Source organism: Myodes glareolus, chromosome 1 (assembly GCF_982192425.1).
Source record: "Myodes glareolus chromosome 1, mMyoGla1.1, whole genome shotgun sequence".
Classification (NCBI taxonomy): Eukaryota; Metazoa; Chordata; class Mammalia; order Rodentia; family Cricetidae; genus Myodes; species Myodes glareolus.
In genome coordinates this window covers 107,799,780-107,818,101 of record NC_142026.1, presented here as the reverse complement: position 1 = coordinate 107,818,101, position 18,322 = coordinate 107,799,780, and the positions used below count along the sequence as shown (strand labels likewise).

General features: G+C 36.3%; 1 protein-coding gene across 3 annotated transcripts in view; it reads right to left on the bottom strand.

The window, feature by feature from the left end:
• The window catches only part of Lama2 (laminin subunit alpha 2), a 597,153-nt gene that overhangs the window by 449,916 nt on the left and 128,915 nt on the right, over positions 1 to 18,322 (bottom strand). For all 3 annotated transcript variants that reach the window (XM_085689751.2, XM_085689745.2, XM_085689747.2), the window contains exon 2: positions 2,507 to 2,677. In XM_085689751.2, coding sequence (XP_085545877.2) covers positions 2,507 to 2,677 — 171 coding nt within the window. The remainder of the gene's footprint in view (positions 1 to 2,506; positions 2,678 to 18,322) is intronic.

Below are 18,322 nucleotides of genomic sequence, written 5' to 3'. Positions count from 1 at the left end.
AGTCTGTCTTCCTCTCTAAATCATTTTTAAATAATTTCATTTTATCATACAAATTCTTTACAGGCTAAAGCAAATTATATATAGTTCCCCCAATATGCCATGTTGTGTCACATCCTCTATATGTGTGCATGACTTACTTTGATAATTCACTTATTCTACCTCTCACAGCCTCTATCTGTGCATGATACTCTCCTTGTACTTAGGTTCTCTAGGCAAATTCTTAGTACCTGATCCACCTTTCTTGATTTCCTAATACTTTCTCTAGATTGAAGAATATAATTTTATTTTGTGCTTCTGTATTGACTGTAATACATGCTCTTATTCTGTGGCATAAATACATGGTTCACAAAGGCCACCACGAAAGCTTGACATTCACCTCTTATCGGCCACTCCTCTATTGGTTGGTAGGATTCTTCATTTAAGCCATTTCCAGCTTCCACACTCCGCATGTATCGAGACTCTGCCGTCTGAAAATTTCAGTTCCTCCTAACTATTTGTACATCTTTTTACAAAGAAGCTTTTCTGTCTTATTCTGAACTATTTTCCTTCCTCACCTTTCTTTACCATCCTCTCATCACTCCTCAGCTCATATTTGACCTAGGCTGCCAGGTTCATCATGGTTCTGTCAGGAAAGTCTTTTCTCTGTCTTTTTCTGATTTTTTTTTTTTAACTTTTCTGACCTCTTCTCATCCTCTCCTCACTTATTAACCTCTTTAGTTTATACTTGACCTAGGCTGCCAGCTTCATCATGGTTTCATCAGGCAAGACTTCTCTTATACTGAGACTAAATTTGTGACCTCTCTCACTTCAGGATATGTGTTCATTAACCCTTGACTCACTAGTTGAATACAGGACCATACTTTATTCACTTTGAATCTCAAGATCAGTACCTAGAAAATAAGTAACCAATGAACAGTCAAATTCCATGTGAACCACCACATCTCCATATTTTGGAGTCAGTCACATATATATTTATCTTAGCTACTGACACAGACTTCAAATAGTGAATTCCCTTTATTTTTGACTTTGGTGTATGGATAGGATACTAATGCTAAAAATGTTCATAGAATGACTAAGAGGAACTAAGAGGGACCACTGTTGTAGGAAATCCTTCAGCCAGTAGCCATTAAGTTACCCACCCACTTGGGTGGCCTCTCATACTATAAATGCTGATGTCAAATGTATGTTCTCTCTCTCTCTCTCTCTCTCTCTCTCTCTCTCTCTCTCTCTCTCTCTCTCTCTCTCTCATACTGGACTTGGTTGCTGTTCCCTGTTAGAGCAGAGGACTGTGATCTGTTAGTCTACCACTAAATAAATAACCCTTTATTATACTTAATTATGAACTAGTGTGGGATTTCTTTTATGGGACCTGGCACGACAGAAATCTACAACAAATTGTCACCCAACATGTGCCAGTTAAATCCACATAATACCCTGAGAAAGCTTAAAAAGTAACTTTAGACACAAAAGAACAGAGTTAAGCACAGCTACTTGGAGGCCCTGATTTTGCTGGTGGCATGCCACAGCTCCTTTAAGGGAGGTCTTCCTGATTCAGTGGTAACATAAAAAAAAATCCACACAGTTTTGAAACACTGGTTTCCTGGGCCTTGCTGCCAACTCAAACTCTGGCTTTTTCAGGAGTCCAAGCAATTAAATGAGGTGTATTGGCAGCATGCTGCAAGTTACTTGGTGGCAACATGAACCAACTTGTTATCAGAGTTGAGGTGATGAGTGTGGCTCCTACCCAGCAGTCTAAAGTTTTGGAAGTTGGTTATAATGCACTTCTGTTTACTTAGGTAATATTATATTCTTCCGGAGTCTTTGATGGTGTTGAAGAATATATAGTTATAGTTTTCCTCAGTTATGATAAAGATAAAGTAGATATCATTATTGTAACTCTAATTCTTGTTTGATACCTCTTTTGTTATATGTAATTTTAATATGTTAAGTTAAAACCTTCCATTTTATTTAAACAGAAATGGGAAAATGATGTGGGAGGCCCTCTGTTTATGTGTTCCTTTTATTGGTTAATAAATAAATAACTCTTTGAGCCTATGGCAGTGCAGAACAAAACTAGGTGGGGAAAACTAATTTGAGTACTGGGAGAAAGAAGGCAGAGTCAAGGAGAAGACATGCAGCCCTGCCAGAGTCAGACGCCAGAACTTTACCTGGTAAGGCACAGTCTCATGACAATACACAGATTAATAGAGATGGGATAATTTAAGATATGGGTTACCCAGAAATATGCTTAAGCTCTTGGCAAAACAGTATTGCAAATAATATAGTTTCTGTGTGTGACTATTTCGGGCCTGAGCAGCCAAGAACAAACAAGCAGCATCATAAAACAGAACACATAAAAAGCTCAACATAAAGGAAAATTCTGGAAATCTTAGTCTCGCAAGTTTTTTGACCTTAATACAACTTGACCTCCCTGTCTTTTTATCATATATTCTATCCATTGCCATACAAATGTATAATACATGTAACACAAATATATAATACATACGGTGTGGGTGGCTGCTATTTTGATTGCAGATTCGACACTGAGGATTTCTCACAGGCTGCCCAGGAACATGCTCCACCAACTTGCAGTACATTTCGGGTCCTTTCTCCCCACATGTGGCATTGGTTGTGATGAGCGCATTAGAAGCAAGATTCAGGACAGCAGGAAATAAACCTAAAAGGAGCAACAAATGAACGCATATCACAATTCTTTGCTGTGCTTAAAGTGCAATTAAGTTATTTTTTCAAAAAATTAAATCAATCAAAAATAAAATAATTAGTGACTAAATACCTGAATTAAGTCAATGCACTACTTCAAAAGTACATTATTAAAAGAATATTTCTTTTATTTTTTTTAATTTAATTAAATAGTCATGTCTCAAGTACACATTTAAAAATAGCCTTCATGTATTTGATATGATGGTATATTTCAATCTGAATCTATTGTATTCCATCTCAGCTAATTAATACCCAGTATCAAGCTCTAATTGTATGTAGTTTCTGTACAACTACATACCTATGTTTTTCATTGTCCTTTTTTAAAAGATTTTTTTAATTTATTTTTTAAAAAACAATCCTTCCTATTTTTACATACCAATCCCAGTTCCCTCTCCCTCCCCTCCTCCTGCTCCCCCCACCTTTCACCCACCCCATCCTTTATCCTGTCTTCAGGGAGGCTAAGTCTTCCCAAGAGGAGTCAACAAAGTTCTTTTATACTCCAATTATCACTTAGTGTAAATTGCTGCTACAACATGTACATATACAGCCTAGAGAAATAAAACGAGTACTATGAGATCTTGGAAAACTATCTGTTGCTTGTTTCTGTGCTACCAAAACTTTATCATAGACATAGTAGTCAATGATCACAGGCCAGAAATCCCTTCTTTGTGTCTAATTTAAGGATTTGACTTAAACAGGTCCATCTAAGAGCAAAGTTGAAGAGGCCTCTTGTTTCAGCTCAGAACCCAGTGGGGGTTGTTACTTCCTCTTAGGTGATGACAGATCTGTTACATATATATTTACAATTTGCATTCTATTAACCTCCTTTCAATGGCAGCACCATAAAGTTAATCATCAAAAGCCCTTCTTCAACTGAAACCTCATCATGGAAAAGACATATTTGAGATGACAAATAAGTAGAATTGCTTTGTGCATGGAACGTTCTAGACACTCAGGTTGTCTAAGCTCTGTATCTGAACCAGGTATGTCTCTATCATTTCAACTTAAGACAGAAAATTCTTCCTAGCTATATTTAATGCATGGTGTTTTGCTGAGACTCTTGGACTCATAAGTTCATAGACTCTTTGTGTTTTAACTTCAAGTATTAACACGTGGTGAAGACAGAGTTGGAACTCAACCTATCTGCGAGATGGAAAGACGGCATAGATGTTAGCTCATAAATATCAGTCTGCACCAGATGCCTACGGTAATAGCAACCGTCTCTGTTCACGCATATTCACAACATGCCAGACACTATTCTGTCAATGTCTGCCATCGCTCTAGTGCTTTTAATTTTCATGGACTCATTTGTGCCACAAAACAGTCATGTGATCTGCATGCTGCTTTACCTCTACTTTATCAAGCTGCTAAGCAACTTGCCTGGGAGACAGATGGCAAGCAGCAGGGTTGTGCTTTACAACCAAGGCATCTGACCCCAGAGTCTAGCCTCTTAACACTGCCACAGTCTGATGTGAAACATATGGTTTGTATTCACTCGTAGCCTTAGTTGACCTTGGAATTGCACTGAAAGAATTTTTTAAAAAAAGGAAAACAAGAAAGAGTATTTAAAATAATTAATCAGACTCATATCTGCTTGCATTTGATTATTGAATTTTCTTTTTGACCAGAAGAATAGTAAAAACACAAAAATATTTAAATATTATAATTAGTCTCAAAACTTTAGAAGTAAATAAATGAACCCAAGTGAAATCTCAGCTCTCATACATCACTCCCAAATTACTATATGTTAGCAATATCCTTTAATACTTCTGTTTTCACAGTCTCTAATCTCTCAATCTCCTGGCTCCCCTCCTTCAGCAAAACTCCCTCCTTAATATTCTTGTCTAAACTTGGTTTCAGGTAACAGATATTTGAAGTTTACAACCTTTCTTCATTTTCGAGCACTTTCTAACATTTACTTCTGTTACTTAATCCCATTTCCTAGCTCAACTGTTTTTTCTATTGGCATTGCTCACCTCTGCATCCTCTGACCCTCACACAATGAAGCAATTTATGCTTGTGTTGTGGTCAGCTCATATGATCACTGTTCAGAGAAATACTAGCCAGTCAGAAACGTATCATATTTACTTCACAAAGAAAGGAGCGACTTGTAAAATGCAAAGAACTACCACACCAGGCATGCATTATATTTTTGATTTAGTCTTTTCTGCATATGAAATCAATGTTATTGGAAATAGTCTTATCACTGTCTGAAGTTATGAAATTGCAAATTTTAAATAATTAGTCTCCAGAGAAAGACTTCTGTATCTTAGACATCTTATCCCCTAGTTTAGTAAATTATATATGATGAAATAAATGAGGTTCATCTAGATGTCTTTCTCCTCTGTTGTTTTGTACCATTTTATGCTGCTGTACAATTATTTCTTCATCAAAGGTATTTTAAGCATGTACTAAGCCATACATTCAAAAAGTAGAGAAATACTAAGATGAGTTTGATGAGGCAGCGAATCTTACATGAGCTCTTGGGAACTGAAGCTTACTTTGTGGAAAAATGCAAGAAAGGAATGAGCAAGAGTATCAGTCGGAGAAAAGGGTGTCTGAGCTGGACTCTGTTGACAATCTATATGGTCACTCTGAAACTGTCAGAAGATCTGAACCTTTGTTGTAGAGCATAAGAAAAAACAATTGGCTAAGTATGTAACATTGATAAGGATGCCTGGGCTACACATAAATATGCATCGTGGTTCATCAAACAGAGCCTTATGTTTGGCATCCCTGCCCATTTATTTTCCTTATGCCCCCTTCTTCAAATGCTTAATTCAAAGTATGAAAAGATATTGTAAGAAGAAAAACATAAGTTTAGTTATCTATTTGAGGGAGAGTTATATCTTTCTTTCTCTCTGAGGCTAGGTAGGTAAGCTCTGTCTAATGCCTTCCAGAAAAAACAGTTTATGTATACAAAAGCTACATTTATCCTGCTGTAGACAAGTCTAAAACTTACCCAGGATACTGTGGATTTGGTTCTGTCATTTTTCTCTCCTCTTTAACTGATAACTAGTCCTGAACTTCCTATGACCATGGGTTTTGTCTTGCTAATATTGGCAAATGCTTTGTAGTTTGAAGTAATGCAGTCCTGTACAACTTAATTTGAGAAAGTAAAAGCAATCATGAAAGAATGATCAGAAAGAGAAATGCAGGATCACACAAGTTAGTGTGTGTTCTATGTTTATAATATAAAGAATTGGGATCCTTGTCATTTTTTTCCTGCAGGAGTAAGTGAATAAAATGAGTGAGAAAGATACAGTCATAAAAGGATTATAGATGCCAAAGTGACTTTGATCAAGAAATCATGCTATGTTCTTTATGGTGCTTAATTCCCAACCGTCCAACTGGGCAATTGCCATTTAAAAAAACAGTACAGTTCAAAGAAGATAGTAACACACAGTTAAAACTGAAAATGTAATGTGAATTTAGCTCTGAAAAGCTAAGAAAGCTCGATAAAGAGTTAGACTCTGATTCTCTAAAATTCTTATCAATTTATCTGCTTCACAAAATAAAGAGCTTAGTCCCCACTCTACTATTGCTTCATAGTAGTTTTATACAACGTACTAAGATATTAATGCAGTTTATATTCAGCATCTTTCATTTTGTTCTATTGATTTGTTTCTACTATATATGTATTGATCGTATCTTCAAAACTAACCTCTTCACAATATAATTGCCTTGCTTCAAGGTCAAGGAGCAGTGACTTTACCAAATTTTATTACTATTTTGCTGTTTGTTTTTTTAAAAAATCAGTGAAGTGTGTTGGTCTTAGAAGGTCCTCAATTAGTTGTTAATGAACAATTCAAATACTAGGTCGGCATTTGAACTTTTATTGAATCTTTGGCATGACATATTTTGGATTACAATGCTTTTTCATTGTATGCTCAACTTATTAGGCCATTCCCATTCATTCCCTCTCAAACGCATAGGGGTGATATCTATTGTCATACTTGATATGGGTCACCTGCTAAGATTAAGTAACCATTAGGAGTGTAAATGAACTACAAAAAGTTGATGAACATTTTAAGAATATTGACTTGCAGGTTCTCAATTCAATTTGAAATCCTTTAATTTTAATGACATAAAACCCAGTGGTTATTACCATATAACCACGATTGATGGTTTTCTGAGTAGACTCTAAACTAAATGCATTTAATTGAGTTTACAGTTATAAAAAGAAAGTTCAAAGTATACCAAATGAATGTTGTTCTTTATCAAATATAAGTATGAGAAATTATACTATGAATACTACTTAAAAATAATATATTTAGTTCTCTAATGTATATATTTGGTAAACAAACAACTTGGAAAAGTCTACATCTAAATAAGGGAACAAATGAAAAAATGCTTCCTTATGGCAAATATTTAGAAAACTTACTGCAACTTGACTGATTTTGTTGAGTATGCTTAAATTGTTTGCTTGTTCATAACGTGACATTTCCATACATGTTGATATGGTTTTCATGGTCTGCACAGTCAGAGCTGTCTTTCAATGGTGTGTACATTTTAAAGCCTACTTAAGCTTTTTTCAAAGATAAGAGTTAGTTGTGATTGGACCAAAGCTTCCACAGATAGAAGCTGCAAATTCGCTAGATATCAGATGGTCTGTTGACGTAGGAGCTTTTTGTCAAATCAGAGGAACTGTGAATATTAAAGATAGGAGGAGTGTGTGCACCCAAGAAGGAAATGGCATAGGGTCATTTCCCAATATTCACAGTTCATTCCCTGGAAAAAGCAAAGAGCAAAACTGAGGAGCCACATAGCTCTCAAGAGATGAGGGACATGTTAGGACAGGGTCACAGAAAAAGTGACTCCAAACCTGTTTTCAAGCTCTGCTAGATGACAAGAGCTTTAATCTAGCAGGCCTAGGAAAGTTGCAAATTTGAGCTTGAAGTGTGAATATTCTTAGCAACTACCAACAGAGACGATGGGAGAGCATTCTTCACAAGAACATAGCAGAATCCAGAGTTTCTACAACGAATGCTTCACAAAATCCAATGTGCATTGACAACTAACTACATGGACTGGCTGTTTGGGATCCTAGTCTATTTAGATGCTCACCTTCCTAGACCTGGATGGAGGTGGGAGGACCTTGGACTTCCCACAGGGCAGGGAACCCTGACAGCTCTTTGGACTGGAGAGGAAGGGGGAGGGAGATGGGAGGAGGGGAGGAGGTGAGAATTTTTAATAATAATAAAAAAGTTAAAAAAACAAAGAAATAGTAAAATTTCACTCAAATTTAAGAAAACGGACCTCAATAGGAGTCACTACTGAGATCAAACGAACATGGAAATAAGCAAACAAGTTTCAAAGCTGTTTTTAGACTATATTAACTAATAGATATGCTTAGAAAAGGCTTTCAATGACAAGAAATTCATGAATCTTTTTATCAAAGTTGAAGTGATAAATACATAATTCAATTATCTGAAAAATTTAAGCCAATTGCCAATAATTAATAAAAATTTGAGTATAAGAACAAGAAATAGAAACAGAGATTAAGAAAAAAAAACCTAAAAGGTCATTTATATAAACAGTCAAACTGAAACTATGTGGGGGGAAAAATCAAAGAAAAATTAAAAGCTGCTTTTAGTAGCATGGGTTGACTGGGAAGAGGCTTAAAGGAAACTGAAAATAACAATACTCCTGACAGCGGTTTCAATTATACAGGCATACACATCTGTTACAAATTACTGTTACCTGCTGTGAGTGAAGGTTATGGTCAGAATTGGCTTATATATTTCATTGTGGGCAACGTTAATCCAAAAAAAGAAAATAATCAACCCTTACATCCTGTTAATAATGAATATGAAACATTTTTCAGTTATGAGAAGGCTGCTTCAAACTCCAAACTTGAATAAAGCATATCAAAAGCTGTGATGAATTCAAAGTAGATGTGTCCGTGTAAATATATATGAAAAATGCAAAGACAGCAAAATGATAATTTTAGAATCCCAATTGTAAATAATATTGTGTTTACCACATAAGTTTTTAAAACTTTGCTGAAGAAAGGAAATTTTTTACCACAAAATTTTGATAATGAAGCTCTATAGAAATGAGTCTGTTAAGAGCATTGGCTGCTCTTCTAGAGGACTTGAATTTGGCTCCTAGCATTCACATCAGACAGCTCACAGCCACCTATAGCTACAGCACGAAAGGAGACTCTGACACTCTCTTCTGGTCTCTGCACACATATCACACACAAAACACAGCACACATACATTCACATAAGGCATTTTTAAGTCTGCAGGTACAACCTACATATAAGATTCATCTTATGCTTTGGTTTCAGTCAACATGATCAACATGCAATATCAGCACAAACATTTCAGTTAACATTTCTTAAACGTTTGAAAAGATGGTTGGATGCTACAAAGGAAATTGTCCTTTCAAATTTCCTTAAAACTAGGTGAACTGAACAAAAGAAGCACTGATAGCAAATCATTTCACCCTGATACCCACAGTCCTCAACCACCAGGACCTCTGCTTTCCCTGGGCGACTTTCCAGTTCCAGTTTCCCTTTCAAGGAAGTAAAGGATTTTGACTTTGAATCATATTAAGTATACAAGGGTTGGCTTATGAAGAATGGCATGAATTGGGGTGAAATGCATTCAACACAGTGGTTGAGCTCTGTGTGTGTGTGTGTGTTACTGGGAGTAGTGTGGTACTGTGTGTGGTACTGTGTGTGTGTGTACTGGGAGAGTATGTGTGTGGTACTGTGATTGTGTGTATATGTGTGTGTTACTGTGTGTGTGTGTGTGTATGTTTTATTGTGAGTGGTGTGGCACTGTGGGGACTGGTTCCTGGGGTTTAGACAATGCTTTTCTAAATGATAAAAGCCTCTTGTCTGGTAGCGAAAAGGAATCGGATCAAAGAAGCCTAGTTCAAAATTAAATTCTACTAAAGAAAGACTGCCTGGTTAGTACATGACAGCTTCAAACAGTATTATAATCCAAAATGAGGTGTGTGTTTGTGTGTGTGTGTGTGTGTGTGTTTGTGTGTACGTGTGGTGTTTTGCATACTGGTGATTTTGTTCCTGTATGTATGCACATATGTTTGTGTGCATGTGCAGGCCAGAGGTCAATCAATATCAAGCATCTTCCTATGCAGCCTATGAGAGACAGGATCTCTCACTTAACCTGGAGCTCACTGACTTTGTCATACAGACAGGCCAGAGAGCTCCAGGGACATTTTGGTCTTTCTTTCCTCCCAGAACTTGGATTCCAGGCACATCCTCTATGCCTAGCTGGATGTCAATGCTGGGGATCTAAATTCAGGTGCAGTTACTTGAACAACTACCTTTTTACTGACTGAGCAAGCTCTTAAGCTTGCAAATTAATTTTCTTTCCAAAGCCCAGCCCTGTCTCATCACTGTTCATGCTAAAGGAGCATCGCCCTCACCTGCTCCTTCAGTGCTGAGCCATGTGGAAACTGCCCTGCTCTTCTCCCTGTCTGCATACCGTCGTGGGCCCACGTCTTTGCTAGCTTAACAGGCAGGTCTTACTGTTCATTTTCAAACAGCTTCATTCTAAGAAAGTGCTCCTACTATGATCTGAATCCTCACCTTCCTAGGACAGCTATATTTCTTCCGATCTCCCAGTAGGCCCACCTTATGTCCACAGAGTCCACAAAGAGACTTGCAAGCCAGTTCATCCCATATCTCCCAGCCACACCTTTTCCAAGATTCAAATAATTCTACTCTTCCCAATACTCTTCTCCAATGTGGAGTGACTTCATAAAGACGACCCCAAAAGTGTGTCTAATTCAGTCCTTTTTGTCTCAAATGTCTACCATTCTCTTCACGTGGGTAATTATCAGCCAGTGTGAATTGTGATCTGCTGCAATCAGGAATTTTAAAAAGTATGTTGCAAACGTTTGTGTTCAACTTCATCATTGTAAGACGTCTACTTCCAATTCATAAATTGTGTCTCTAGATTAACTCAGCAGATATTTTAATTTAACTTTAATTTAAAGTTACCTAACTAGTCTTTCTGTCTAATTTTGATCCCCTTGATTTTCGACAGTGTCACTGAAGTAATCTCTCTAAAATATCCTGCCACATTCTTGTTTTAAGGCATTTGTGAGTTGCCTGTTGTAGCCAGATTTCATGATCAGCTACATATTAATATAAGAGTACATGCTTTCCTATATTCAAGTTGGCTGATGATGTCATTTTACAAATAAATCAAGAATTTTAAAATTCCCTTGGAGTGATTGAATTTTGTCCTGTCTACATAATCTGCGCAATATATTCAACTCTTATGACCTAGCTCAAATGTTCTTTAGTCACTAAACATGTATCCTGGCTTTGCTACACTGAATTTGTTCGCTTCCTGGTGTGGTATAGTACAAATTATTATAGTCCTCAATGTTTTAATCCTTGCAGTGGATATCTAGCCTATAACATGGTTTTGTATATAAATATCACCAGCTAACACATAATACCACTGAGAGTGGAATGTATTGAATGAGAATAAAGTTTTGAACTAATATAATCCATAAGCAAAGGACTCTTATCCACAAAGCCAATAACTTATTGGCACTTTGAAATGCTAAAAATATGAATTATTTTGTTATTTTAGCCAAATGTTTATCATGTCTTGGTGTCCTTAGTCCCAGCTCCATTTCTACTCTTTCTATTCTATCATAAATGCACAAATGAACAAATACCTATGCACAGTTGCTTCGCTTATGCACTTATAAGAAAATAAAACCTCTGGGAATTGCCTTTCACCTACAGTATAATAGCCAGAATTCTTGATATTCTGAGCATTTGTAATCAGACTGCAACATGACGATCTGAATGACCTCTAATCACAACCATTTCAAAAAAGACACAACAAAAACACAGTGATCATGATCATACATAGCCACAAGGTCACTTAATGACTGCATTTTAAATATTTGTTTGGTTACCTTTTAGCCATTGACCTTTCTATTTGTATTACCTTTGTACGAACTTTCTAGTTATATTACCTTTGTGTAATTTTGATAGACTATTATTTTAAAATGTTATTTTAAAGGATCAAATATATTTAGTGCATATGTTAAAGGAAATATAATGCTATGTGGAGTTAATATTTCCAGATATGCCTTTTCTTTGTTATCAGCTAAATACTAAGTTAGCTAAATATTGTTGCCTTTGTTACTTATGTCTAGCACCATATTGTACTTCTTAGTTAACAGCCAAAAGTACCTACATGGACATATATACATGCAAATATATATACATACTTATATTTAGGTGTATGTTTATATGTATATATTTGTACTTAATTTCTCAAAAATACTTCTTGTCAGTTTTCATATCTTGTACGAAATACCCACATTAATAGATAAAACTGATATCCAATGATATTTGGTGGCTTGATGAGAAAAAAGGTTCTTGAGTCACTGCAACAGTTGCAGTGACTCAATCTACTCATTTTAATGATGGACTTCAGTCATGTGTTATTTATAATACGTGGCAGATCTCTGCCTTCCTCCTTGTCATCTCCTCTTTTCTTATCGTCTTAGTCGGGGTACACGGTATTTCTCCTGAGTTCTTGCCATGCACCTATCACCTCTCCAGAGGGGGAAAAAAAAAATGTGTGTGGAGTGGAGCTGTTTGAATGTTTCTAATTTTCCATTTCAGTTTCTAGGTCTGTAGAGCATTTTAAAACATATTCGAGCATGTAAACAGAGCTGTTTGCAAGTGATCCGCTATTTAAAAGACAATAGAGCCCATGCCAATTGCACATGTTCTAAGATGTGTCAAGGAAGTAAAGGAGACACTTGCCTGTTGAAGTCCTAGCTCTGCGGGTGTGTAGGAATACACCAGTATAAAGCAGAACTGGAACAGGAGACACTTGCCTGTTGAAGTCCTAGCTCTGCGGGTGTGTAGGAATACACCAGCATAAAGCAGAACTGGAACAAAACAAAATGTTGAGGAGAATGGCTTCCAGCTGTGCACCGCAGGAAGCAGCTTAATGCTCTCCATCCACAATGCAGATGAAGAGTTTTATAGAACTGACAAATCAACCCAATTCGAACTAATCACAGTCCAGACATACAGCGCTTGCGAGCTGGGAGAAAAAAATAACATCCAATCCAGTTGGCCAGAAGCAAACAAAGCCAAGGAGACAATGCACTCCAGTTGTTTCCACAACTTGCAAATTCGTCTCATAATTCATCACTTAGTTCTGCCCTTCCAAATTTTTCAGCTTCCAAAATAAAAGTACATTCCCAATGGCCTGTGACTTGGTCTTCTTTCTTATTTTTTCACCAGAAGCAAACAAATAAACAGAAAAACTGGTTTATGTTCCTCTGTGAAATTTCTTTTAAAGATCACTTACTCTTGTTTTTGTATTTTTTTTAAATAAAGGAATATGACAATTCAAGTCGTTTTTTTTTTTTTTCATCACCAAAAGGGAAATAAACCAGACATGATCACAGGAATGGCCCTTGGTTGTATGCAAGATCAGCTCAGAGACATTGACTCTGCATAGCAGACACCCACTAAAGCAAGGATTAGGAACACAAATCGCTTCTCAGCCACTTGGTCCAGCCAAGAAGATTGTTACTATATTCTTAAATCCTATTTAAAGCGAGGTTAAATACTAATTACTGTATCATTTGCTAGTGCCTAAAATTAAGACATACCTGAGAAAATAACTGTCATTATAGTCCAAATACCTGGGAGAAACAATGATGTACAAAGAAAATCATAATAGTTTATAACAGTGCATTCAGATGGTGATATTTGTACTTAAATCTCTCCAAATTTCTGAACATGCTTTAAGAAATCAATTCTAACCATGCTGTTCTTGGCAAAGTATTTACTATGACATACTTCTTGAAGCTAAAAAGAAAATCAAACTTAGCAAGATATCTAGTGATTAGATTGAACATATTTTAATCTCAAACTTAACTGCCCTAGAAACAGGTCCCCACCAGGCTCTGCTCCTGTCCTTTACCAAGAACTTGCCAACACTGTTCAGTTTACATTTCCAGTCATACCTGACACCCTGGCAAAACTAGAATCTACCCACTGTTTTATTTGTGTTGGAGTATGTTCTTCCTGTAGGAGAATACTGAATAAGAATCCAGATGGTTTTCAAAATCAGTATGTTTTAAAAAAAAATCATCATCTTTGTTGAGCCTTTTATTTAGAATGTTCTAGCATGAGGGTACCCAAATATATATTGAGGGGGTAGCAGTTGGGGTGAATCAAACCCATCAAGACTCCATCCAATGTCACTTCATGAGTACCAGCAGAACATATGTTCAGTGCCTGTTCTTTTCTGCCTACTTCCAAATCAACCTTATAAACCGGATGTCTCCTTGGCTGGTCTTTAAGCCACTAAAGTTGAAGTCAAGAGACTTAAGTAGGCAATATCACAGGAAAGGTGTTTGCAATGCAGCAAAACAATAGAAAACTTTATGCTATGTCTATTGTTGATAATCCTGCAATAAAACTAAAGCATGAAAATTCTCAATACCGTTTGCTGTACCAGGAGTGCATGCTTGCATTTAAAGCCTACAAAATAAGGGATTCATGCATGTTTTCATGAACACAACAGCCTCAGAGGAAGTATTGTTCCTGTGTTCTTTAAAGTCTGCTTCTCTATTCTTATTTCTACTGATGAAAGAACATATAAAAATTCCGCTGTGCCTTCTGTTTACCCTGTCTTAAAACACCTAGGTGAGTGAAAAGAAGAGACATATGTATTTCTTTCTCACTTTTTGTTCGTTTCTATGAGTAACTTAGAGTTTCTTGGAAACTCTTTCCTGTTTCATTCTTTCTTCCCTCCCAATAATCTCATCTACTTCCCAGCCATTTCTGGACTCAATAACTCTTCGCTGTAGCTCTGGGACAGAAATATCTTGGAAGCTTTAGACCTATTTCTCCCATCGTGCCTGACAACTCCTCTCATACATCTCAGGAACAAAGGAGAGCTTGGGTTTACCCAAGCTCCAAACTTTACCCAGAATATACCCTGGATTCATCCTTTCTGCGTTTTCTCTAGTCCAAAGTATGCTGCTTGATCTACCAGGAACATCATGATGAAAACTGGATATCAATAAATATTCAAGTCATTTCATCACTAAATACTATCATAATTCTGGACCAATTTCAAATCCAGCTGTTTTTCCAGCGCTGCTGCCGGCATGAGGAGGCAAATCACAAGCATTTCTAGTATCAGGACTTCTCCTGTGAGTTGTCTATTAGGTAGACTTCTGATTACATTTTGCCTTTCTTCAAATATATATATATATATATATATGTGTGTGTGTGTGTGTGTGTGTGTGTGTGTGTATATATATATACATATATATATAGGACCCTCCTTAAGGTGCAAATCTAATTCCTTCTTTTAAAAAAATTTCAACAGACTGTTTTGGACCTAGATTAAAATGCAATAATAATGCCATGGCTCACAAGATCTTCCATCATATTCCCAACTCCCTTATTAGTCAGTTTTTATTAAAAGGCAATGTTTTTTTCTTACTCATGACAGTCTAAAAGTCTCGGCTGAACACTACCTACCCTCTCTTCATGTTTACTTATAGCTCAAAAGTGTTTCTTCTTTTGCTTTGTTATCTCCCTTTTCTCTAGGGATGTTTGTATGTGTGTGTGCGTTTGTGTGTGTGTGTGTGTGTGTGTGTGTGTGTGTTGTGTGCATATGAAAAAAAGAGAGCAAGGGAGAAGGAGGGAGGACGGAGGAAGAGTGAATCCATGGCTTTGTAATACTAGCTCATTTTCTACCCCTGAGTTATACATCAATAATTATTTTAATTTTTCTTTGTTTGTTTGTTTTGTTTTGTTTTCTCAGATAGGGTTTCTCTGTGTATCTCTGACAGTCTTGGAACTTGCTTTGTAGACAAGATTGGCCTTGAATTCACAGAGTTCTGTCTGTCTCTGCCTCCCAAGTGCTGGCAATAAAGGCGTGCACCACCACATTGGACTTTACTTTTTTTATTTCAATACAGGGTTATTTACTTATCCAGGATGGCAACAATGTCAACAAGAGGATGGTCTTGTTGCCATCTTCCTCACTCAGCTTCTCAAGTAACTAGGACTACTATGGTACCACACCCAGCTAGAGTCTTCTGTTGCAATGCCTGAAAAAAAAATATATGTATGAGTGTATATGTATCTATATGCACATACACACACATACATACATACACACACACACACACACATATATATATGCATATATATACATGTTTTTTCTGGTAAAACACCAAATACAATGTATAATTTTAAAAACTGTAATATAAACTTTGTGATAGGATAAATCATATATTTTTTCTTTCTATTGGTGCTGATTACCAAACTCTCAGAGCCCAGGGAGCCGGATACATGAAGTGCAGGGAAATGCTCTCCCTCAAGAAAGTTTCTCAGCAGTCAGTTTAAAATTGTGAGGGTTCTGCAGATCCAGCAAGTTCCCCACCCCCATTATCAGAAATAAAAAATAACAAAGTAGGGAGACAACAAAATAAAAGAAGATACAATAAGACATTGTTTTTATTGTTCTAGTGACAGGTAGCATAGAAAATATATAAAATCATTTAAAATATTTTCTATTTATTTTGTTAATTTTCTTCTGAAAAATCACACTCTTTCCTTCTGCGTAGATTTAACATTTTCTGTGTTTGAACATAATGGAAACTTTTCATACTTTGTGTGTTTTTAATGAATTATTTTCAGGTTTCTCTTATACCTCAGTCTGATTCCACATCCTTAAACATAGATTAGTAGACACAAGTGGGCGATTCTAATGAAAACAATATTCAATACCACTAATTACCACATAGTTTCTAGAACTTTCTCAATGCAATTCAAACTGTACCAAGCCTCAACCCTTAGGTTAAAGAATTAACAGGAGAAATCAGTGGGGTCCGGAGTGGGGAGGGAGCCTGAAAGCTGACATATGCATCTAATTCAGTTTTCTGCTATCAAGGCAAATTCCATACAGTTTTAGTACATTTATGGAAATAGTTGTTTTATAGCAAATCCCCTTTGAAGCAAAAACTGACAGTATTTATAGAAAAACACTTTGTTCTCTAGCAGATGTTTGAACACACACATAAAAATCCAGGAAAACACAAATATTCTGTTTTTTCTTGTAACTACTTGAATTTAAAAAAATCAGCATTTTACAGTCGTTGGTCACAGTTTTGCTAATAATGCTTTTCATTTACCAAGTACATATAAATTCTCACACATAATGAGTTTCTGTCAGAGTTACATTTTGCCTTTTTCTATCCTTCCATGGCAAGTTGACTCTCAATTTCTGGGGGCTTGAGCCTGTGATTTCTTAATCTTTTCATATTCAGATAACAAAAAATAACAATAATTAAATATCCCTTAAAATAAATGAATCACCTGAGACTCTGACATTTAAAAAAACTCTATATGGAGTACATTTATAATGCTGTATTCAATCTAAAAAGCAAAACCCAAACTGCACATCTGTCCTTGTCAGGTAGCATGAACTGTGAAACTTTGTTTGAGTCATTGCTGATAATACATAGTACATACAGAGGACTCAAATTTTCAAAGTATTTCTACTTTTCTCTGGTTTTGTATCCCTTTCTCTCTCTCTCCATCCTCTCCCTCATCTCGCTCACATGTGAAAGCTATTGCATATACTGGGTAGGCATGGTTAACTCGATGTTATAAATTAAATAAAGGGAGGTCAACAAATATGAGGCATTTTTTCTGTCAAGGAAAGCTCTTCTGAATCTAACTGATATAAGTTTCTCCAGCTGTTGTTCAACTGAGATATAATGGCTCAAAATGACCGACATGAGTCAAGTTCTTTGTCTCCACAGAGCCTCTCAGAGTGATGCTACATAATTATGTGACATAGCTTTTGACTAAATTTCATGAAGCATAATCCCATTTTAAAAACAGAAGGCAAAAGATCTGAAGTGGAGTTGACAGCAAAAAGAGAGTCTCAAAGATACAGAAAGGGAGTCTGTCTTTAGTTCAGTCCAAAAGATGAGCAACAATAAAAGTAGACACAGGTCAAGGGAAGTATGACCTAGCCAGCATTGATATTCCCAGACAGAAATCAGAACACAGGTCTTGGGAAGAAGTGAATATACAAATCTTAAGCCACATACCTAATTCTGTGGAATAATCCTTCTGTACACCGTGAATATATATATTCATTCATATATATGTATATATATATATATATATATATTATTCTCATTGCTTAATGAAGAAGTTTATTAGCCTACAGCACATCAGGATAAAGTTCAGTGGAACAATCAAACTCAGAATACTGAGATGAAGAGGGGGCATAGTGAGAGAGTTACCTGCAAAGGCAGAGAGAAAAAGATGGGCAAGCTGTAGTGAGAAGAGGTAAAAGCCACGAGCCTTGGGGCAGCACATGGATTAATACAAATGGGTTAAATTGTAAGAGCTAGTTCATAACAAGCCTGAGCTATTGGATGAGAATTTAAAATTAATATTTAGCCTCTTTGTGGTTATTTTGGAACCTGCAATTGGGACAAGAAAATAACCTACAATCTAATTCTTGGCCAACCATTTCCCTAGGACACAGCATTATACTCCAGTTGAGAGTCAAAGGAATCTTTA